Source organism: Salvelinus alpinus, chromosome 29, assembly GCF_045679555.1.
Source record: "Salvelinus alpinus chromosome 29, SLU_Salpinus.1, whole genome shotgun sequence".
NCBI lineage: Eukaryota > Metazoa > Chordata > Actinopteri > Salmoniformes > Salmonidae > Salvelinus > Salvelinus alpinus.
In genome coordinates this window covers 19,369,657-19,394,088 of record NC_092114.1, presented here as the reverse complement: position 1 = coordinate 19,394,088, position 24,432 = coordinate 19,369,657, and the positions used below count along the sequence as shown (strand labels likewise).

General features: G+C 44.4%; 1 protein-coding gene across 3 annotated transcripts in view; it reads right to left on the bottom strand.

Annotated features, from left to right (window-relative positions):
- LOC139559235 (insulin-like growth factor 2 mRNA-binding protein 3) overlaps positions 1-24,432 on the bottom strand; it is a 35,199-nt gene that overhangs the window by 5,621 nt on the left and 5,146 nt on the right. The window contains exons 1-15 of one of the 3 annotated variants that reach the window (XM_071375038.1): positions 21,440-21,622; positions 19,252-19,300; positions 15,019-15,070; positions 14,777-14,840; positions 10,589-10,870; positions 9,924-10,058; positions 9,639-9,761; positions 4,789-4,924; positions 4,387-4,521; positions 4,084-4,152; positions 2,089-2,214; positions 1,931-1,969; positions 1,636-1,710; positions 1,227-1,358; positions 976-1,089 (exon numbers count right to left, since the gene is read on the bottom strand). In XM_071375038.1, coding sequence (XP_071231139.1) covers positions 976-1,089; positions 1,227-1,358; positions 1,636-1,710; positions 1,931-1,969; positions 2,089-2,214; positions 4,084-4,152; positions 4,387-4,521; positions 4,789-4,924; positions 9,639-9,761; positions 9,924-10,058; positions 10,589-10,870; positions 14,777-14,840; positions 15,019-15,058 — 1,470 coding nt within the window. In that variant the 5' untranslated portion in view covers positions 15,059-15,070; positions 19,252-19,300; positions 21,440-21,622. Of the gene's footprint in view, positions 1-975; positions 1,090-1,226; positions 1,359-1,635; positions 1,711-1,930; positions 1,970-2,088; positions 2,215-4,083; positions 4,153-4,386; positions 4,522-4,788; positions 4,925-9,638; positions 9,762-9,923; positions 10,059-10,588; positions 10,871-14,776; positions 14,841-15,018; positions 15,071-19,251; positions 19,301-21,439; positions 21,623-24,432 lie in introns of those variants that run through there. The other 2 variants (XM_071375035.1, XM_071375037.1) reach the window with 2 other exon arrangements.

Genomic DNA, 24,432 nt, shown 5'->3' with positions numbered 1-24,432 from the left:
AGAATGACAGAATCTCCTATTTTTGTCAAAATCTAGTTGATTATACAGATAGCAGATCAGCTCATGAATAACTGGGGAGTGAAAATAGTTTAAATAGCAAGGTATTTTAACAGGGACCAACTCGGTTTTAAAAATATCCATATCTACTCATACCGTTTGTTCATCACACATTCTCTACCGAAGCTCTCATACGGGTAAGCAAGTACGAGAGAAATGTTACAGCGGTATTTTGACATGCGTAGGCAAGAAGTGTGCTTTGATAATGCAACCTATATATTACAGAATGAAGTTAGGAATCTTCATGTGAGACAGGAGTCATCATTGAGGGAAAATGCTAACAGACTTCATATGTAGTGAATTGTGCATAGACCCATCAAACTTGTGACTGTTTGAAGTGTCACAATGACAGCTATAGGTTCTACTGCAGGTGTTTCCTGTAGGGATTATTAACTGCATTTGGGTCACTTGTGCAGTCCGGCAGTGTCAATGCGTGTACTTTGAATTAATGCAGACTGTGAATTAAATATGCTAGGCTAAAGGCTTCCGTGGGACAACCCGTTTGGATAATGCACCTTATTTTTCTTTTCTTATCTGATGCTGTTCATGTTGTGCATTTTGTGGAATTGCATTAGTGCCAAATGTTGTAATTTCCCAAGTCTTGTCATCACATCTTTTTCAGTCCCAGGATCCTCGTTACCCATGTTAATCCCTACGACACATTCTAATGGTCAGTTTCAGCATGAACCAGCCTTTTAGCCCACTGACCACAGCTGACTGGGATGAATATCCCCCTGCCAGATATGACTCAGTGCCACTAGCAGACACTGCCTTACCCAGTGACAGGGCTGGAGGAACATCCTTGAAATGATAGATCAATCCATCTGATCCTTTCAAAACATCAGTTTGACCAACATTATTATTTGCTGTTGCAATTTTAAAATACACTAATCAAACTTCACTTGAAGTGTAACATACCTGGCTTGCATAGAAGTGTCCAGTGATTTTGACGATGACCTGGTCATTCTCATCAGGCGTCTGGTCTCTGGGGACCACCACCTCAGCACTGGTCAGGTTCTGCAGCTCATTGACCTGAGGGGAGGGCGAGAAGTGGAGAAAACAAGACATTATAAAAGATACAGCCTAGGTAATCAGTGGTGCTTTCAATTATTCTGCAGCACAATTAGAATACATCTGGCAACCATAGTCACACACAGGAGTCTGCGTACCGTTTTGCCTCCCTTTCCGATGACACGACCAGCAGCGAAGGAGGGCACCTTGATGTGAGCCTCCAGTTTCACCTCCTCCTTCGGCCCAAAGAAGTTCTCCTCCTTTAGCTTCCCAAAGATACGACCCTGAGCCTGGAACAGGGCCAAGAGTCAGTCAGAGGAGTTTTCACAACCCTTGATTGAAGCGTCTTCATCTTGAAAATATCTTAATTAACTTGACCGGGACAACGGGCATCAATCAACATCTGAATGTGCCAGATTTAGTCAGCTAACCAGATAACTGTACAGACGACCATTTTGTTCTATGGATTTCTGGTAGCAAAAAAGACAACGCTTTTCATCTGGTGTTGTGGGTATTGGACACTGCATGGCTGGTGGAGAAAGCGAGAGTGGTCCCAAGGGCTCCTACCTTGAACTGGGCCTCTGGTGGTCCAGCGATGATCACCATCCTCTGCTTGGTGTCCATGCCGTCTGGAGGTGCTACCTGAGGGGAGGGACAACACACGTTAACACACACTTTACCTGATCTAAATCAGGTCCCACTGCTTCCCTTTACCCCATTATGGGTGCATCATAACAGCCTGAAGAGGACACCACCCAAAACCAATCTGAACTGGAGCTCTAATCCAATATGCAGTTGTGGAGATCTGAGAGGATTGATGGATAAGACGAAAAAGGAATCTGAATATTTGAAATTAAAATACCTGGTTTGCATCTACGACACGGACTTCATCTGCACTGATCTAAAATGGAGGGGGGGGGGAGAAAAGGTGAAGAGAACAAAATGATATGAGAAGCTATTTTAGCTATTTTAGGTTATTGAGACGCAGCTCAAACCCCTCCTGTCAGTTAAGTCCCTCACCTTGATGGAGGCTCCGGCATAGCGCGACAGCTGCTTGATGTGTTGACCCTGTTTTCCGATGATCGCTCCGACCGCCAGCGCCGGGATGAACAGATGGACCGTCTCCGACTCCGGCTGCCCTTGGCCCTGTGGAACAGTAGAGGCCACACGACCGTAATGAGAACACAACAGAGCCAGTCTGAGCGTAAGGAGACCATACCAGGCAAACAGCGATAGCAGCCCAGTTGACCACAACCAAGTAACACAGGAAGAAGCCTCACAGGGCTGGCGTTCCAAATGGTTCCCCATTCCCTCTTTAGAGCACTACTTTATTTATTTACTTTTTCTCCCCAATTTCATAATTTCCAAATTGGTAGTTACAGTCTTGTTCCATTTCTGAAACTCCCGTACGGACTCGGGAGAGGTCCAGAGCCATGCGTCCTCCGAAACACGACCCTGCCAAGCCGCACGGTTTCTAGACACTTCTCGCTGAACCTGGAAGCCAGCCACACCACTGTGTCGAGGAAACGCCATACAACTGGCGACCGAAGTAGGCACCCGGCCCGCCACAAGGAGGAGTCGCTAGAGCACGATGGGACGAGGACATCCATCCAAACCCGGATGACGCTGGGCCAATTGTGCGCCGCCTAATGGGTCTCCCGGTCGCGACACAGTGCACTACTTTGGATCAGAGCACTATGAGCCCTGGTCTAAAGCAGTGAAATAGAGGGAATAGCGGGTCATTTAAGACACTGCCACGGAGAACGGAAGCAGACATGATAGGAAACTTCCTAAGTGTTTTATTAAATATGAGGAATAACTTTGTTAACCAGTCAAATCTATCCCAATTTAACTGTATCCCCTCCGTAGCATATAGAATCACTATAGCACTGCATAACCATGAAACAACTGTACATACATATTTGAAGAGGTTGAATACACCTAAACAAAATCCTCAACTTCCAAACGTGGAGTGGGTCCCAATTATCTCTCCTTTCTCCCCAAGTGAGCACTTGTTCCCTTCCCTTCATGGTTTTGAAAGAAAAAAAAGACTGTTATATGGACATTCCCTCATGCCCATGACAATACAATTAAATTAGTGGGGAGTAGTGAACAAGTGAGGAAGGAGAGATTTTTGGGACCCACCCAGGCTGTAAGAGACCCTGACTCTAGAAAGATGAGAAAATCTAGCATCCAGCACCTAGCTCAGGTAAACAGCATTCCCAGAGGGATCGCCATTTCTTTGCAGCAACTGAAAATATCCAACTAAACCACAGTATATGGATGGACCACTCAGATAATCCCTTTCAGAATGCTTGACCCGGCTCAGTCACTCACCAGCGCTTCCACACACACATTACAACATATTATTGTATTAAAAAGATGACTTGCAGCAAACTGCGTGGGCTCAGTGCACATGCCTGGTGTTAGAGGGAAGTGAAATGGGTGAGATCTTTTAGATGAAGGGGCAGGGAGGCATAGTCCTGGAGGGATTACTAATTACTATTCCCTATTTAGTGCACCCATAGGACTCTGGTCAAAAGTAGTGCACTATAGGGAATAGGGTGCTGTTTGGGACAGCGCTGCTGGTTTTAATCTAGAGGACACCAACTCATTACACTTCAGTTGGGGGTAAAGTCATCCAACCGGAGAACACATTCAGAAGGCTCCAGATGGGAGCAAACCTTTTCACCAGGAGGCTGTTCCAGATCAAATTGTCTAATAGAAAGGTGCCTGTTTGGAAACATCTGCGACCATTTGTAACCTTCTATACATGCCACGGTGTTTAATTGCTTCACTTTCTTCAGCTGAAGATTTGAGGCCAAACTAAACCCAGTAGAAGCTGTGGCCACCACCCAGCAGATTTTAGCAAAATGAACACAAACATGAGTTAGGCAATCCCTAGGGGTCATAGGTTACTGGGAGGGGCTTAGCTGTGGCAAGCCCTGCCTTTCTACCCAATCCAGCAGCTAGCAGCCAGAAGCCGTGCAAAGCACTGTGGGAAGGGAGACTTACAGAGAGGGGCTGGCTGCTCGCCGACAGCACAGACGCCCAAAATGTCCCTTCGCCCCCGAAGTAACTGCTCTATAGGAGAGAATAACACAAAACCAAGTCACTGTCCTGCCCCCAAATGGCTGCTCTATAAGGAGAGAGGAACACAGACACGGTCACTGAAAGATCCAAAATGTCTTCTCAGTCAGAGGTTGGTCTGTTGTAGGTTTCTTCTTGCAGAACTGCTCTGTAAGGAGGGGACATCTTTAAGCATCACCAAGAGGCACTGTGGAGTAAACCCAGGGAGGTGGGGGTCCAGACACTCACCCCGAATGAGGAGTAGCCACCCTGGGCACCGGGAGGTGGGGCGTTGTGTCCCATGGAGGGGCCCATACCTGGAGCACCACCAGGGAACAAACCCAAGGCATTCAGGTTGAGTCCTGGAATCAGGTTAGACTGGAGCTGGGTAGAGAGAAAGTTAATTTTGTCTAGTAGTAAATCTAAGAACAGAAACATTTCTCTGGGATAAACCACTCAAATACAAAGTTAACTTTTTATGTGGGTAGCTGCACAGCCTAAAAAAAAAGCCATGATCTCCCAGGTTGCATCCCAAATGACACCCTATTCCCTATAGTACACAAAGGTTGAAGTAGGGTGCCATTTTGAACAACTCCAGATTATTTGGTTCCACCAACAGAGTGCCCCCAGTGGGTTAGAACAAGGACCTACGTTCATTGCGGCCACGTCGTTCTCATACGACTCCCTGACCTTCTTCATCACTTCCTCCTCAGCGCGGGAGCACGCCTCGATGGAACCCTTCACTGTGATGGTTCTCTCAGGGTTGTACAGCGTCAGGTCCTGGAGACTGGAGAACATCCATTACCACCTCGGTTTCTAATGTGTGTGTGTCTTATGAGACATTAGTCATGACTGTCCCGTGAGGCTCTAAATAGGTCAGATCAGCTTGCAATAAATAACTTCAACCAGAAGTTCAACCAACCTCTCACCCGCAGAGGGGGGGGGGAAGAGGGAACTAGTGGGGGTTAACACCTCATGCCCTGTTGTAAATCAAGGACAGAAAACTCCTCTCCAAATTCACCCAAGGAACGTGCTTTAAGACTTTGATGAAACTAACACGTTCGAAAGCAACAATATTTCTAATATGGAACGTGGGGAACGGGCAGAGGTGACCTAAAAGAAGACTAATGTCGTCTTGGTTGTTATTTTGTGGTGATGAAATAAAAAAATGTTATAAAGGAAATACTGTAACTTGAAAAGTACACACTACATGTACAAAGTTTCCATCTTGTGCATGCTATATGAAACGTGTTGTTGAGGGATGTGATTTTAGAAACTATAAGAGGAAATTGTTTTTATAACTGCACAGTACGTAGTCACCGCCCCCTTGAGTGAGGTCAGAGAGCGTGTCAGCCTGACGGAACCGCCCCTTTTTAACAAACTGTATAAAATGGGTTAAGAATTAACATTAGACTAGAGACGTAGAGCTGCAGCCCACATTTAAAGTGGTTTGAACTCCATCTCAACATGAGGTAGACAACTGGTAGACCTCCCAGACAACTGGTACGCTGATTATCTGTCCTAAGTATTTAGAAAATCGAATTGAAGTGGGACCATTCTACCACTCTGCTCAAATCACCGTATTACACTACTCATCACCCAACTGGGAACCATCTACACGACTGGCTAGCCTATCTTCAAAGAGGAAGCTTCAGGAGCGAATGGAAAGAAAATCAACTCTGTAGTTCTGTTCAGGACTACATGACAAGTCACGGGATAACGGACAACTACAAAGGAAGACAACAGTATGAGACTTGTGGGAACCATTTTGGACGATCAGAGCCTAACAAGCGTACCGCGAAAAGGCCCAACCACCTTCCCAAGGAGGCCAGTTCCGAGATATACGACCTTTCACGTAAATACACTCATGATTTCTTAGTCCAAGCGGGCGGCGGTCTGTGTGTAAAGTATAGGTGCTAAAAGTGAGAGTAGTTTCTGAAATGTACCAAAGTTAAGTCAGTCTCGGTCCCTCTCCATGTCTTCTGTAACAAGCAGCCATATTGTTGTCCGTCTGCTAGGGACCTGTTTTTAAACGTATTCAGTGTGTATGTTTGTCCTGTGTTACCATTTAGTTAGCTAGTAAATAAATAATTAAGCCAATTTGTGTAGTACTGAATAATAAGTAAGGCTGGGATTTTTGCAGTGTCAGGAGGTTACGACTTCAGAATGATGATATGATACGAGGTAATGATTAAGATTACTGTTTATCGATGAAATTGGTAAAAACATTTGAGTTTAATTCGGGAGATGGTAACTAAAGAACCGCTGTCGTGGTGCCCTAAATCCTAATGAGTTAAATGTTGCATGATAAATTTAAAGATCGGGTAACAATTAAACATGGTGGATTAAATAAATCAGATTAATGTTAGAAGTCAAGTCACATCTAGGGTTGCAAAGGGTTGGAAACTTTCTGGTAAATTGAAAGTATTTTCTAGAAAATTTCTCATGGGAAGTTAAGCCCGGGAATTTTGCTTAAATTCAAAAACGTTTGCTTATAACAGTTTACCTTTTGGGGGGGATACACAAGACAATTCTAGGTCTTGTGGCATATTTTGGTTAAGCTAGCCCCAATTCAATGGAATTGTAACCCTCTGCATGTGCAGTGCATTCCTCCATCACATGTACAGTGCATTCCTCCATCACATGTACAGCTGATTCTCAAGATCTTGCACACTAATGAGATGCTATTGAGCCCACACTACTACACTGTCTGATCCTAGGACTACATGCTTTCTGGTACATTTTGATTACAATACTAGGTGGGGTGAATATATTTTATATGACAAAATATTTTTTGTTAACTAGTAAATAGTAGCCTACAGCAAAGTGTGTTTAAATCATTTCTAAACTTACTCATTTCTGCTACCATGTGGTTTTAGCTTGCTTGAGCCTGCTAACTGAGGAGTGTTAATTCACCGGTTTCCATACAGGTTTCATTTTAAAACATTTATCTTACAAAGGAGTTGTTTAATCTAACTGATTAACTATTTATCTGTACATGGATTTTTATTTGGTTTGTTTTTTTACAATTTTTTCCTAATCGTCGCAGGAAAATGCCACAGGCACTATGATGTGTGGAGACATTTCAGTGCAGCTAATGTAGAAGGAAAAGCTGTGTACATTTGCAAATACTATGCCAAAACATATGTGAAGAATGCAACAAAGATGCAGAATCATCTGGCCAAGTGCATAAAGTTCCATCAGCGCTCACAACAAGCAACCTCTGACAGAAGTCCCTCTACTTCTATTTGAGGTGAAAATGATGAATCAGACACCTTATCAATAGCAACAGCTCATGGTCCTCCTGGAATCAGAAGTTTTTTTTGACTCAATGGAGGAACGTAGTCAGAGAAATGCTGACGAATGTCTTACTCGAGCTGAGTATGCAACTGGTTCACCTCTGACGCTCACAGGCAATGTGTATTGGAAGAGATATCTGAATGTTCTTCACCCTGCATACCAGACATGCTGAGCTACTCATTTGCTGAATGCAGAGTTCAACAGAGTTCAGAATTCAAGTGAAGGTCAAGCAAATCATAGAGAAAGCAGAAAGAATTGCAACCATCCCTGATGGGTGGTCGAATGTTTGTGGGTAAGGAATAATTAACTACATCAATCTCCAACCCTCAACCAGTATTCTACCAGAGCAGACAAGGGACAGACACACCGGTCTCTACATTGCAGATGAGCTGAAGGCAGTCAATGACCTTGGACCACAGGAGGTATTTGCACTGGTGACAGACAATGCTGTGAACATGAAGGCTGCTTGGTCTAAAGTGGAGGAGTTCTACCCTCACAACACACCCATTGGCTGTGCTGCTCATGCATGGAATCTGCTCCTCAAGGACATCATGGCACTGAAAACAATGGATACACTCTACAAGAGAGCCAAGGAAATGGTTAGGTATGTTAAGGGCCATCAAGTTATAACAGTAATCTACCTCACCAAGCAAAGTGAGGAGAATAAAAGCACCACATTGAAGCTGCCCAGCAACACCCGCTGGGGTGGTGTTGTCATTATGTTTGACAGTCTCCTGGAGGGGAAGGAGTCTCTCCAAGAAAATGGCTATATCACAGTCTGCCGATATGGACAGCCCCATCAAGAGGATCCTCCTGGATGATGTATTTTGGGAGAGAGTGGTAAACAGCCTGAAACCTATAGCAGTAGCCATTGCACGGATTGATGGTGACAATGCCATCCTGTCTGATGTTCAGACTCTGCTTGCATAAGTAAGAAGATATCCGTACTGCCCTGCCCACTTCACTGTTGCTCCAAGCAGAGGAAACTGCAGTTCTGAAATACATCAAAAAGCGTGAAGACTTATGCCTGAAGCCTATACACACCGCAGCGTACATGTTGGACCCCAAGTATGCTGGCAAGAGCATCCTGTCAGGTGCAGAGATCAACAAGGCCTATGGTGTCATCACTACCGTGTCTCGCCACCTTGGTCTGGATGAGGGCAAGGTTCTTAGCAGTCTGACGAAGTACACTTCCAAGCAAGGGCTTTGGGATGGAGATGCAATATGGCAGTTGTGCCAACATATCTCATCAACCACCTGGTGGAAGGGACTGTGGATCTGAGGCTCTTTCCCCTGTTGCCTCCATCATCCTGCAAATACCACCAACATCAGCCATCTCAGAGCGCAACTGGTCCTTGTTTGGGAACACACACACCAAAGCACGCAACAGGCTGACCAATACAAGGGTTGAAAAATTGGTGGCCAGCCGGACAAATTTGAGGCTTTTTGAGCCTGACAACGAACCATCCTCAACAAGGTAGGAAAGTGACAGTGAAGATGAGGCCTCAGAGTCTGATGTTCAAGAGGTGGACATTGAGGAGGTCCAGGGAGAAGACATGGAAGCCTGAGAGGAAGACAACCAAGGCTTTAGTTTCTAGACTATCATTTTACAGATTTATGTTGAAAACCTTTTTGGGAGATGTGATCGATCATTCAATATTCCCTTTCTTTTGTTGTTCAGTGAAATCATCCCATGTGAAGTGTCAACTCATTTAATTAAATTTCAAATCATGACTAAAAAAAAAAATTCTTTCTATTGGAAGGATTTAATCATTTGCAATGATGTCTACTTATCATAAGGTAAAAGGTTTATGTTTGTCTCCATACGATATGGTAAATATATCCAATGCAAAAAACATCTACATTAAAATGGTATTAATTCGCACATATTCACGCTAATTCCCACATAATCCCGTTAATTCCCACATAATCCCGTTAATTCCCACATAATCCCATTAATTCCCACAGAAAGTTTCCTCTGAATATTGCCCAAAATGTGCAACCCTTGTCATGACACTCATCTTGTTTGCAGTAATCATTCTGATGGTATGTGCAAAGAACCTATAGATTAAGAGCTCCAGAAACAGTCTGCTTCGCAATGCGTTCCCAGAATTATTAGCCAGTCAGAAATCTTGGTTTGAAACCTGTGGCTCGTGTATATGAGTTTATGGGTGATTGTATGGGGATGTTGGTCTTCTTACGGGGAGATGGTGATCTTGGTCTCGGTGTCCACTTCAATCTTTTTTAGGTTCCGTCCTTCCTTCCCGATTAGTCGGCCCACAAAGTTGTTGTGAGCCAGAATCTTCAGTGGAATCTCCTCAGTACTGTGGATAAAGGAGACAGAGATAAGATGGCTCAAGTTATTGAATAATAATTAAGAATAGAAGTTTGGTATCCTAACATGACTAGGCATGGGCAGTTGAACTCAACATGGTGTTGGAGGCCCGCTGGTTATGTGCATGTATGCGTTCTCCAGCTGAACTCACAACTTGGTGTCGAGGGCCTCCTTCAGCATGATCTCCATGATGGTTCTGCAGGCATTGGAGCAACCCTCTGGGGTGGAGTGGACCGTGATGGGCTTCTCTGCTGCTCCCGCATTCTCCTTCCTGTGGATGTCAATCCTAGAGATGGGCAAGAGAGAGACTGCTTTAGAAGGGAAGAGTTGTTTTTGTCACCCTCTAAACAGCCTGTATTCTAGCGGTTACACTACCGGCTGGTCCCATACTACTCCCAACCGGAGACAGTCGTTCAATACCCGTGTCCACCCTCCGTACTGGCTCAATCTCACAGAATCACTAAAGATGGGTGAAACGGTCAATGTCCATCGTTTTCAACTTGAGATGCTTTGAGAGGTTGACATCAATAGGTAGTTGGAGCCAAAATTAACATTTTCTCAGTGAGTAATTTATTCTGTGGGAGTGAGCTTTATATTGCCAAGCCTCAAAATGTATTGATATTTATGGTTGTAAATCAAGGCCATGTTCAGTAGCCAAAAATAGGAGATAGAAATGTCATTAAGAGCCAATATGATTTCTTATTCTACATGTAAGAGGGGTGTTTGTTGTACATGCACAACGTTGCGTCCTGCTGAATGCACCCCATTAGAATGTTGTGTACATGAATGTGTACATGATCAGGGAAGCAGTCCTACTTTGAGTGTGTCTGTTTTGTGACATTGCGAATCGTGGCTCCTTCCTTGCCGATGATGGCTCCTACGAACTGTGTGGGGACGAGTATGCGCAAAGGGACGTCCGACTGCAGTTTGGGGCGCGCCCCCAGGCCTGGGGAACCCGATCGCAGAGGGCCACGGGGGACAAAGCCCCTCTTACCCCCTCCCAGGGTCGGGGCGGCAGCAGCCGCCGTCTCGTCAGGGATGTACGACACCTTCAGGGCAAAGTTCTCCATCAGGAAGCCATTCAGCTTTTCCATCGCCCTGGCAAACAGAGAAAAAGCTGTCAGTCACAAGGCAGGTTTCCATTGATGCAGGTTTATTCGAAAAAAGCAATGTGGCAAAAAAATTAAACATGTAATGGAAACTTCAGGTATAGGATACATTTTCTAAAAGAGAATTTTTACCCGTTCGATGGAGTTGATTTTTATTTTGTTGAACATTCATTATTGTGACAAATGATGGAAACTGTGCTGGGGGGGGGGGCGTGTTGTCATGGCCCCAGTTGCATTTGCAAACAAATAATTTCTCTGTACGGAATCCATATCCTATATGTTAACATAGGGTGACCGTGAGCTGTAAGCTAAATAACCAGACGGGAAGTTAACAATGGCTTATTAGGCATAAATAAAATATGTTTTTTTTTTACCCCCCTTATCGTCATATCCAATTAGGATCTTGTCTCATCGCTGCAACTCCAACAGGCTCAGGAGAGAAGGTCCAGTCATGCATCCTTCGATACATGACCCGCCAAACCGCGCAGCTTAACACACGCCCGCTTAACCCGGAAGCCAGCCGTACCAATGTGTCAGAGGAAACATCATTCAACTGACTACTGAAGTCAGCCTGCAGGCGCCCGGCCAACCACACAAATGTTAATTGTCACATGCGCCACATACACATGCACCGAATACAAACTTACCGTGAAATGCTTACTTACAAGCCCTTAACCAACAATGCAGTTCTAGAAATAGAGTTAAGAAAATATTTACTAAATAAATAAATAAAAATATATAAAAAAGTACAAATAAAATAAAAATAGCAAGTACAGTGCATTCGGAAAGTATTCAGACCTTGACTTTATCCACATTGTTACGTTACAGCCTTATTCTAAAATAAATTAAATTGATGAGAAAAACAATCTACACACAATACTCCATAATGACAAAGTGAAAACGAGTTTAGAAATGTTGGCAATTTATTATTATTTTTTAAACCTTTACATAAGTATTTCAGACCCTCTGCTATGAGACTTGAAATGGAGCTCAGGTGCATCCTGTTTCCATTGATCATCCTTGAGTTGTTTCTACAACTTGATTAGAGTCCATCTGTGGTAAATTCAATTGATTGGACATGATTTGGAAAGGCACACGCTTGTCTATATAAGGTCCCACAGTTGACAGTGCATGTCAGAGCGAAAACCAATGTACACCATGTAAAACCAATTACAACCATGTAATTGTCCGTGGATCTCCGAGACAAGATTGTGTCAAGGCACAGATCTGGGGAAGGGTACTAAAAGAAATGTCTGCAGCATTGAAGGATCCCAAAAACAGTGGCCTCCATTATTTTTTATTTAACTAGGCAAGTCAGTTAAGAACAAATTCTTATTTACAATGATGGCCTACCCCGGCCAAACCCTAACCTGGACAACGCTGGGCCAATTGTGCGCAGCCATACAGAACTCCCAATCATGGCCGATTGTGATACAGCCTGGATTCAAACCAGGTCTATAGTGACGCCTCTAGCACAGAGATGCAGTGCCTTAGACCGCTGCACCACTCGGGAGCCTTAAATGGAAGAAGTTTGAAACCACCAAGACCTCTTCTTAGAGCTGGCCGGCAGGCTAAACTAAGCAATCGGGGGAGAAGGGCTTTGGTCAGGGTGGTGACCAAGAACCTGATGGTCACTCTGACAGAGCTCCAGAGTTCCTCTGTGGAGATGGGAGAACCTTCCAGAAGAAAAACCATCTCTGCAACACTCCACCAATCAGGCATTTATGTTAGAGTGGCCAGATGGAAGCCAGTCCTAAGTAAAAAGGCACATGACAGCCTGCTTGGAGTTTGCCAAAAGGCACCTAAAGACTGACCATGAGAAACAAGATTCTCTGGTCTGATGAAACCAAGCTGAAGCATAGTGGTGGCAGCATCATGCTGTGGGGATGTTTTTCAGCATCAGGGACTGGGAGACTAGTAAGGATCGAGGGAAAGTACAGAGGTCCTTGATGAAAACCTGCTCCAGAGCACTCAGTACCTCAGACTGGGGCGAAGGTTCACCTTCCAACAGGACAATGACCCTAAGCACACAGCCAAGACAACACAGGAGTGGCTTCGGGACAAGTCTCTGAATGTCCTTGAGTAGCCCAGCCAGAGCTTGGACTTGAAAGCGAAAGAACAGCTCTGTAGATACCTGAAAACAGCTGTACAGCGATTCTCCCCATCCAACCTGACAGAGCCTGAAAGGATCTGTAGAGAAGAATGGGAGAAACTTCCCCAAACACAGGTATGCCAAGCTTGTAGCATCATACCCAAGAAGCCTCGAGGCTGTAATCCCTGCCAAACAAATTCAACAAATGACTGAGTAAAGGGTATGACATACCTGACATAAATGTTACTGACAAATTTAACATTTCAGTGAAGTTTTTATACATTTGCTAACATTTCTAAAAACCTGTTTCTGCTTAGTCATTATGGGGTATTGTGTGTAGATTGATGAGGGGGAAAAAAACAATTGAATCCATTTTCCACAAAATGTGGAAAAAGTCAAGGGGTGTCTGAATATTTTGAATGCACTGTACAGGGTGTACCGGTTCAATGTAAATAGTCCGATGGCCATATGATTAATTGTTCAGCAGTCTTATGGCTTGGGTGTAGAAGCTGTTAAGGAGCATTTTGGACCTAGACTTGGCGCTCAGGTAACACATGCCATGCAGTAGCAGAGAGAACAGTCTATGACTAGGGTGACTTGAGTCTGACAATTTTTGGGGCCTTCCTCTGACACCACTTAGTATATAGGTACTGTATGGCAGGAAACTTGGCTCCAGTGATGTACTGTACGCACTACCCTCTAAGGCAAAGCAGTTGCCATACCAGGCAGTGATGCAACTGGTCAGGATGCTCTCGATGGTGCAGCTGTAGAACCTTTTGAGGATCTGGGGACCCATGACAAATCTTTTCAGTCTCCTGTGGGGGAAAAGGTGTTGTCGTGCCCTCTTCACAACTGTCTTGGGACCATGTTAGTGTGTTGGTGATGTGGACACCAAGGAACATCAAACTCTCGATCCGCTCCATTATAGCCCTGTTGATGAGAATGGGGGTGTATTCAGGGCCCCCCTTTTCCTGTAGTCCACGAGCATCTCCTTTGTCTTGCTCAAGTTGAGGGAGAGGTGTCTGACCACTTCCCTATAGGCTGTCTCATCGTTGAACAGGCCTACCACCGTTGTGTCGTCAGCCAACTTTATGTGTTAGAGTCGTGCTTGGCCATGCAGTCGTGGGTGAACAGGGAGTACAGGAGGGGACTAAGCACGTTCCACTGAGGGGCTCCCGTGCTGAGGAACGGAGTGTTAGATGTGTTGTTGCCTACCCTTACCATCTGGAGGAGGCCCGTCAGAAAGTCCAGGATCCAGTTTCCAAGTTAATAGAAACACAGCTACTGTCACAGCACTGATAATATACAGCTGTCAGTCACCTGCTTGACCCCTCTGGATAGGCTACTGATGCAAGGTCAGTTGTGTTCCAAAGTCAACTGACGATTTTATTTCCCCTCACTACTGAAACAAGATCTGGATGATAAAAGCATTAGAAGAATCATGTGTATTAGTGCATGGGTGGAACAAAACCCTGTTGCTCTTCAAGGCCAGGACTGACTGTCCTGTGAACTGCACTAAATGATCCCATTCATTTTCATACACCGTCCACGCCCACTTTATCAGGAATGGTCAGGGCTCCACACACACCAGAGGGCAGCAGTGAGCTAGCTCCTCTCAGCCAGCATGTTACTCCTATAGCAGCAACTTACAATGGACTGCTTTGGAGGGAGACGAGGAATGCGCTGCACTAACAAATCAAAGGGGATCAATTCAAATGCAGTGTGGGGAAAAGTGCAAACCACCTAAACAAGTCTATGCATTCTACAAGAGCAGTCTTAAACTAAGAAAAGGTGTGTGCTTACTGTCTGGCCTGGTCCTTGGCACCGTATCGGACGTTGACCACTGCCGTGTCTGTGTCTGTATTTACTGTGGAGGGAGGGAGAGCACGGACTTAACACCCACAAACACACATAGGGCAATACAAGTTTATACACTAAACATGCAACTTCAACTGAACAGTCACAGACTTGAACAAAGACCTACTAGAAAGAGCAGATACAGAAGACACAGAAAGGCTAAGGTGTGTGTGTGTATATATATATACCTTGCTCGCAGTTCTCCACTGTGCCATACTGAGCCAACATGCCATCCAGAACCTGAGTCAGAACCACAGGGGAGAGAACGTGATTAGAACCAGACCAGAGAGGAGGTCCAGTGAGATACCAATGTCTTTTTCACACTGTCATGGGGACTCAAACGGGCTTTCTAGTGAGTACAGTTTAGTAAGTAAGCCTTGTGTGAGAGAACGGCCCATGTCCATCTCCTGTTTCTGTAGCGTGAGGCTGCTTGATGCATCAGTGGACAGGGCAGGACCCTGGACAGGACGTTAGTCTATCGCAGGGCTGCACAGTTCAGTGCAAAACAGGAAACAGCAGAGCAAATTTTGTTCATTTCTGTAAGATTATACAGGTTAACGCCAACGTTCGTCAACACCCAGCAGGTGATCAGGAACACATGCCCTGGGGATAAGTTTCCCCTAGGTACAGATCTAGGATCAGATTTACCTCCCCAAATTCTAAATTTAACTATTAGTGGAGGAAATGCAAAATTGACCGAAGGGTCGGGGGCAACATACTACAGCCACATCCCAATGTCAAGCCCATGGGCCAATCACGATAATAAACATTTACAGTTAAGCCACAACACATTCATCAATATTTGTATTTACTATGGATCCCCACTACGCTTCCTGGGGTCCAGCAAAATTAAAGGCAGTTTATACACTTTTAAAAACAATACACTCACAGACTGTGTGCCCTCAGGCCCCCCTACTCCACCACAACTACATATATACAGTCCAAAATCCATGTGCACGTGGATAACACCAGAGCCCTATACTACGAACCTGGTTTGAAGAATTAGCGAAGTAATAGAGTTCAACTCGGGATAACCGGTACCACCAATGTGGCTCACCTTTTAGCCAGGTACATTTCTATGGCAACGAATCCTCCAGAACTAACCTGCTCCATGGTAGGCGAACTCAGGGTTAAACTCCAGTTATCCTGAAAAGTGTTTGAGCTGTGAATTGAAGACCAATCAAATTCCTTCATTCTCCAGACCAAATGAGGAAGATGACTGATTAAATATTTTAATCATCAAAATGTTCATGAGTTAAAAATAGCAATGTTCAAATACATACACATTTGAAACTAAAATGTGCAGTAAAACTTTGGTAAAAAAGGGACTTGTGCATTGATAACAGCTCAACACCAAAAACATGGATTTGTTCTGACAAGCACACCAAAGAAAGATATGCATAAGGAAAACTGCCCTTCTAATAACCCATTTCACATATCCTGCTGAATCTGCAGGTAAACTTCTTTCATTTAGATTTAGGCAAAAATTAAGTTGTGGCACACAGCATGGGTTGATGTTTCAACATAATCTCAATGACGAGTTTGGCGGTCGACTAGCCATGTGCGACGTGAACACGCATTTACAAGCCCAGATGGAGCAGGCGCCAGTAAGCAACGGGTGCACAACCAATATCTACCATCGTAACAAGGATGAAGCTTGAGCTGGAATGTGATGCTGAAGCTAGCTAATTTCAAATAAGCCCGAGTACATCTAGCTAGATTTGTACCCTCTTATTTAACTAGGCAAGCCAGTTAAGAGCAAACTCTTGTTTACAATGACGGCCTCCTACAGGAAGGGGGCTGAGATTAAAAATACTAATATGAGTGCACACACACATACACCCAGGGAGACATAACAACATAGCAGCACAGAACATGGTACAAACATTGGGCACAGACAACAGCACAAAGGCAAGGTTGTCATCAGCCCTGTGATCCAACTGGCCCTTCAACACCACCTATCAACCAGGCTGTACGAGTCAAGCAGGAGAGAGATCTTTCTAAATTCATGATCTTTCATTTCCCCACATTATCAAGCTGAACTGATCTTTATCCACTTGTGAGTCCATAGAGAAAGAGACCAAAAATCTGTCAGAGCCAAACCAATCTTTAAAACTTCAACTAGCTAGATCTAATGTTCCTCTTCAAGTGTAGTCATGGATGAGAAGGTGGGAGAGAGCGAGGGACAGGAGTCCAAACACAGCCTACAGGGAGAGGACCTCCAATCATGCCCAGGCTTACTGAAAGCCACACCCCCGAGCACTCACAAGCCCACTTTCTGACCAATCAGATTCGCTCCCGGCCCCCTTTCTCCAAACCCACCAATCCCCTTCCCTCCCTCCCCTGAAACATCTCAAAGCCTTCCCATTGGCTGTTCCAGCACTGATCCTGGTGAAGAGCACCTGCATGTTCACTGGCTGCCACGTCTGCCCGTCTCCAGGGCTCAGCCAATGAGAATCCAGGCCATTCAGGAAAGGGTGGAGTGCATTCCTGCAGGAAGCGGTGGTTGGGTTGGGGGAGGGGTGGGACAGGAGTAATGCTACACATTCTGTGAGTGTCTGTCCATAGCACATGGAGGCAACACAGAGCAGGCCCACCCACCCACCACGAGCTAGCCTAGCGAACAAGCCAGCTCTTTGCCTGCATGGCTGTGTGCTGAGGCACCATGTTGGTATCTCCCTGATTAGATACAAGGTCTCCTTTACGTCAAAGACTGTTCTGTGTTTAGTCCCTCCCTCCCCCATTCCAACCCTATCCCCATTCTGGTCAAATAACCATCAGCTAGCTAACATGCTATAGACTACCACCCATTTACACAGCACAAGACAAGCCAACCAGCGCAATTTAGAACAGTTAAGTCAAAGGTGGAGAGGCTTAAATCAGTCATACTTTGGCCTATGCACTACGAGTTTAGAATGGAAGAGAACGTTGTCCATTAACCATATTCTATTTGGTAAAAATGAGACATGAACCACCCTTTTCTAAAGTAGATGTTCCCTGTGATACAGACCCAGTCCATTCTCTTATTTGGACAGTGAGCAGAAAGGATCGAGGATTATCTTAAACAAGTGGAACTAAATGAGCAACCTGTGGGCAATACCGAAGATGACTTCGGGTTGAGCATTAAATGTTCTTACCGTTTCTGCACCATATTGGGATAAACAGTATTACCAGAAGTGCACACCACGGGCACTATAAAAACCAAAATAAACATTTTTTTTTTGTGCACAAACCATTTAGACACCAGGGAGCTTGATCCAGGAGGGGATTGAATGTCTCTGCTGTGACCAAGAAGCTTGGTCTTGATATCTAGGCACTTAGCTAACAAGTTAGCAAACCAAATGCATAGCTGGAGCCTAGAGCTGGATATCATTTGACACGTTACATTTCTTATAGTTCAGCTTAACTTATAGTTCTAAGCAGTGACATAGCACACAACCCTGCTGCAGGGGTATTAAATCATACCGTCAGTATTTGGAAATACCCTGGTATAAGGTACATCTCCCAAGCCTACTAAGAATGTGTCGGATTCTCGAGACAAACGACCACTAGTATAAATCCCTTTCTGAAGGCAGTACTGCAGGGCAATATCCAACTGATACATTGAGAATGAATGGGTGTAGGTGGTGTGTAGAAATAACAAGAGATCTGACCATGTCTGCATGAGCAAGGTTTGATCTCTCACACAGGCTGGGGATGCGCACACACACGCCATGCGTGTCACAACGCACCTTACTGTACACACCTGCAGTTCATTAGTAGGTCACTCGCCTAAAAGGTAATCCTCCGCCGTTACACAGACTATCACAGCTCCATTGATCACACACACACGGCATGAGCACAACAACCAACAAGTCTGCCGCAATGAAATAGATGAGGTAATGTAGGCACATTTGAAATATGATACTGTCATTACCACCAAAAAAAGCTTGAAAAAGACTGTCCTATGCTTGCTTTATGCTGGTACTCACTTACCTCCTTATCAAGTTTTTTGGGCCGAAATATTCTGACAAAATCAACTGCTAAATTACTACCTGTACTAAAAAGGTAAATTAAGTACCAAAACGCAACCTATTCCCTTCATAGTGATCCTATGGGACCTGGTATAAAGTTGCGCACTACATAAGGAATAGGGTGCCATTTGGTGCATGAGCCTAAGTATAAAAGTACCATAATGAGACAGCCAGAAGAAAATGGCGACCTGCAAAACTCTGTTCTAAAGAATTAATGAGTGGATCCAAAACCAAAATGGAACGCAAAGATGGCAAAGAACCTCGTTTGTGGACTCGTTTACACCCAATAAAAAGGCTTACATTCACATCCTGTTTCAAAGTATTTTTTTTAACGTTAGTTCCCATTGAACAGGACCGAGTATAGATCGTTAGATCCAAAGCTTTACCAATGGACCAATTAACACTTACCTCCCACTGCAGATGAGGCGGGATGTTCCTGATCTGCAGCTTACAGCTCCTAAAAGGAAAGAGAGGGGTAGAGAAGGGAAGAGTCAGTCAGCATTAAGGGTTGGTTGGGCTAAAGGACAAATTGACTGGTTCAAAAAAATAAAAGTAATAAAACAGCAAGCTAGTAGGTGCCTCCTTCCATCATTCTGCGCTCTGTAAGAGGGGAGAGGTGCACAAGCTGTGGACATGACTAATGTTTTAATACCACTCCCAAGCCCAGCGGGTGTGCACCAGAGGAGCGAGGAATGGATGGAGAGCGGGAAGGAGAGAGAGGCTGTTACATTGTTGGACTGGTAGCTTGATCGTGTGGAGAAATTGTTCAAACCAGCTGATAATGAGAAGCATCGGGTGGGAGAGAGGGAGGGAGGCGTGGGAGGGAGGAGCAGGAGGGAGGCGCGGGAGGGAGGACAGCATGGCAAGGAGATGGAGGGAGGAGAGGTAAGGAGGGAGGAAGAGAGACAGGAAGAAAGGAAAAAGGAGGGTAGAGGTATGGAGGAGAGAGGAGCAGAAAGGAGAAAGGCAGAGGAGAGTGAGCGCAGAAAAGGGAGGGATGCCAAGGCCAGGAAAGAGGGAACCTCCACTAGCTGTGTCAAAGCAGAGAGAACAGATGGGGATTCAGAACGAAGGCGCGCTCACATCACAGTCAACAGGAGCACAGTGGCGCAGAACAGACTATCCTCCCAATTACTGTACAACTCTGGCTTAGTATTCAGAATGTCCTGCATTTCAAACTCCAAACCACATTTTGAAAACATTTGGTTTCAATGAAAACGTTGTGAATACCAAGGACACAAATACTTACGAGGTCATACAGATGCTTGGTTGGAGTAGTGAATTGTAACGAGTCTGCATATACACAGTTCAGGTGGTACAGCATGGCGCTTGCAACGCCAGGGTTGTGGGTTTCCATTCTCATGGGGGACCAGTATCGGAAAGTAGCATGAAAAATGTATGCACTCACTACTGTAAGTCGCTCTGGATAAGAGCATCTGCTAAATGACAAAAACGTACAATGTAATTTGGTGTACTTGTAACACGTTTCATAAAAAGGTGATCGTTTGGACCAGGGAGATAGAAACGTGGGAAACGTGTCCAGGCTGCTCTAAAGTCTACCACCTGTTCCCACACACCAAAGGAACACAATGTACATGCAGCTGGGAGTTCCAGGGCAGACTGTGACCCCTACTCAGTTCTACACAGACCGTACACCCACCCACAAAACACATCTATCCAACACTCCTAACAAAAACCTAACCCCTACAATCTTTCTGGAAACTTCTCCCACTGACATCTAGACAAGACAAACGACACCAAAAACAAACACCTTCCACTAGGACCAACAAAAAAAAATCTATATCATTGGCTAAAAGCACAGTTTTGACCAGGAAATTAAGACTTGGGTGTGTACACCATGAAATGTCAAAAGACCTTTTGACACCTGACAAAAAATACATAGGAAACTTTGTATTTTGTGGGTCAGAACTAAAGCTTTGCAGAGCAGTAATGAGCAGGCCTCAACTCTTCATCTGTATTATTTGTTCCTCAAGTTCAGGATGTGCATATCACACTCGTGCTCTTCACAGACTTAAAAGTTTAATAGAGTAGAGAAGTCTAATAGACTATACAATCGAAATATGATTGGTTCAAATTGAAAACATGCTTCCCTACTCAACTGGTTTTAAGCTGTGCAAGTCAATGAGTGAGTCAAATGTTAACGTTTTTATGAACAGGCTGGTTGGTGGCCTTAAAGATGTTTCTCAGCCCGCCACCCACACGGCCCAGCTCACACTTCATTATATACACACACGACCCAGAGAGAAAACAAGCGTTACATTGGAGCATACTAAAAATGTGATGCACAGAAATTCACATCTGCAGTCTAGAAGGTTTTTGGGCTTCCATGCATGCAGGACTAGGCCACAGTGAAAACTTAGCAGGGGAAAGTTCAATGACATTTACCATTAGTATTCATTTATTTCCACCCCCCCCCCACATACAACAAAAAGATTTACAGATTCTTTAACATGCACACTCAATCTGGAGGAACTTTCAGCATTGTCACACCAACAGGGCCTCAAATGATTTGTATTCATTTATTTGGACCATAAAGATAGATACATTCTAAATGGAGAATTATAGAAAAAAATACCATTAAGCGTCCGAGAGGAATTCCAGCCCTTTCCGGTCTGCTGTGCCATTCCTGGCTGATCCGTCCCCCTTTTTCCGTGTGCGCGTTGCTCTGCATTGCAGTGGGAATGCTGTGCAAAATGTTCAAATGCACCAAGCACTTCAAGCCAGATTAACCTATAGCTCCACACACACGGACGAAGTCAGCCGGGGTATTGGGGGGGTGCATTCCCCAGTCCCAGCCTTTGATTTGGGAAAAGGGGTGGTTTGGGGGGTGGCACAAGGGCCTCTGCCCTGTATGGGTGGGGCTCCCGTTTCCATGGACACAAAGTCCACTGACAGAAACATGGAGGGGTGTGGGGACCGTGAGCGTTGAGTTTTCATGTGATGTAGTGTGTGTGTGTAAAACCCCTAGGAGGAATCCCATGTCGAGCAACATCAGACTTCACCACATCCATCCCTGTTTCTCACTACCATGATCATCCATGTCACTACCCCTCCCCCACCATCCATCTCATCATACAGACAATACGCAACAGAAACACTGGCACCCACACTATAAAAACCCATCCATGTCAGGAAACACACAAACCCAGGTCTGTGCTCAACGCCTATCCATCGAGCATTGACTATTCAGTATGCCGGCGTTCTGAATGACTGAACTCAGAAAACTGCTCACTTTCCGCTGCACTCTTACATGGGCCCTTCCACTTCACAACAAGTGTCCATTCTGCAGCAAAAAAAATAAAAAATGTATAGCAAAAAAATTTGCTAAATTGGTTTGAGCTAGAATTGGAATATTTCTAAATTAAATCTGATGATTTACACACATAAATAGCTAAAAATTGTACTTTCCCTGCAGCATGGTATGCAATGGTTCTATAGCATAAGAATCCACACTATCACAGTGTCTCTTGCTCCATGATAAGCATGAGTGAGTTTAGGGACCTTTAGTCCCACTAGCTAGATGGGACAAGGGGCCATAGAGAATTTCAGGCACCCCCGTGCTTCCATCCAAAATCCCTTCTTTGCAGGTTGGGCCCCACAGTGACCTCCTGACCCCAAATTCTTTAATAAGAGCTGGGAGCTACTACTCCTTACAAAGCCGCAGTTACTGGGTTAGAATGACCATGGAAGTGGGCTTTGCTTTTACGACTTGGGATTTTTTTGTCTGTTAGTTAAAGGAATAGGGCAATGGGTGTATTCTTTTGGTTTAAATGACGATGGTTAGGATTTAATGACCTACGCCCTTCGCCATTTGATGAGAATATTGATAATATTTTATCCACATCTGCAGTTTTAGAAAGTGTGAGAAAGTTACTGTGCCAATACAACTTCAGATTTGTTGTCTGGTAAAAAAAAAAGTCCTAGACTAATACTAAACTTGGTTCAAGTTGAACCATATTCACAAGGCAGACTGGTACGAGTTGTGGAATTTTACATTACTGACATTCAATAACACTGATTCATCAACACTTACACAGCAGCTTCCTACTCGCCCCTTGACCTCCCTGAATGCCCCGACACACACGGGCCACCTCTCAAATCATGCCATTCTTTTTTTTTTTAAACAGATGGGAGTTAAATTTTATTTCTGTGTTTCACTCAAACTAATGAATATAGCTTTAATCAGGTCACAGTGTAACATGTTACAGGGTCTGTGTGTGTCCTACAAACTGACTAGTACAGCTAATAGGGCATGAGAGTTAACATGAAATAAACAAATTAGTGAGCAACTATAAGTAGCCAAAATACACCTACACCCTAAATTTCTGTGGCTGTCCGCTAGCCCCAAAACAACCTAAACTTATTGCATTATTACATGTTCAACTCTTGTAACCCCTCATGATCAAGCTACAGGGATCAATCTGTGGGCCAAAGACCAACAATGATTATGGAAAATGTCACGTTTGAGTAGGACTAAGGCAAATGGCACACTTGCACCAAAACCTAGCCCAACCACCCCAACAACCTGCACACACCCCTCTCGCCACATGCACACCTCGATGTGCCTATCCCACCCAGGCCCCCAGTGTTTGGTCTGGAGCGTGAAGTCCCGAGCTCTGCTGGCCGGCTAATGCGTAGCAACCTAGCGGTGCCAAAAGCCCTGGGACCTCAATTATAAACCATGTGTATGTACAAAATATGACCCTAAACATGGATGCGCTAGTTCACACGCAACAGTTGCCATTTATTTTAAAAAACTGAACTTGAAGTGAGATTGTGCTCAGCTTCCCACAAACTTCAGACCATGTGTACACAGCTTCTAGTGGTGGAACTATTGCATTGCAAGCAGCCAAGTATTTTGTTAAAATGGCGGATAAGATGGACTCGTTTGTTCATAACAAATAACAGGTTAATAACAATATGCAATTGTTTGTCGTTAGTGAGAAGAGAGATCAATTTAGTTGATCTTGGCATTCTAAAATATTTAGAAATAGGCATCTATTTTGCTAGGCTATATTAATGATATTATTTCCATGATAATTGCGTGCTCCAGAGTGGCACAGCGGTATAAGACATTGTATCTCAGTGCTAGAGGCGTTACAATTCCAAGCTGTTAACACAAGCGGCCGTGATTGGGAGTCCCATAGGGCAGCGCACAATTGGTCCAGGTTAGGGTTTGGCCGGGGTAGGCAGTCATTGTAAATACGAATTTGTTCTTAACTGACCTGCCTAGTTATATTAAAGGTTAAATAAACTTGAATTCAATTGCTGAAAAAATTCCTCACCTTTTCTGTGATGTTTTCATACTCACCAGGTAACCTATTTCGTTTAATAGGACACTTGATAGCTTATTTATTTACTACTATTTCAAATACTTTGCTCTATGCTGTCTGGTCAGGAGCGTAGTTTAGCAGTAGAACGGACGATTACACTGCCCTACCACGCAAAAAGGCAGTAACTGCTCATTTGGTCAGAAATTTGTTAATTATTGTAGCAAAAATGACTACATGCTTAATCATGTGGACAAATATCCTGCCTCTATTGTATTGTGTTTTGGAGAAAACGGGG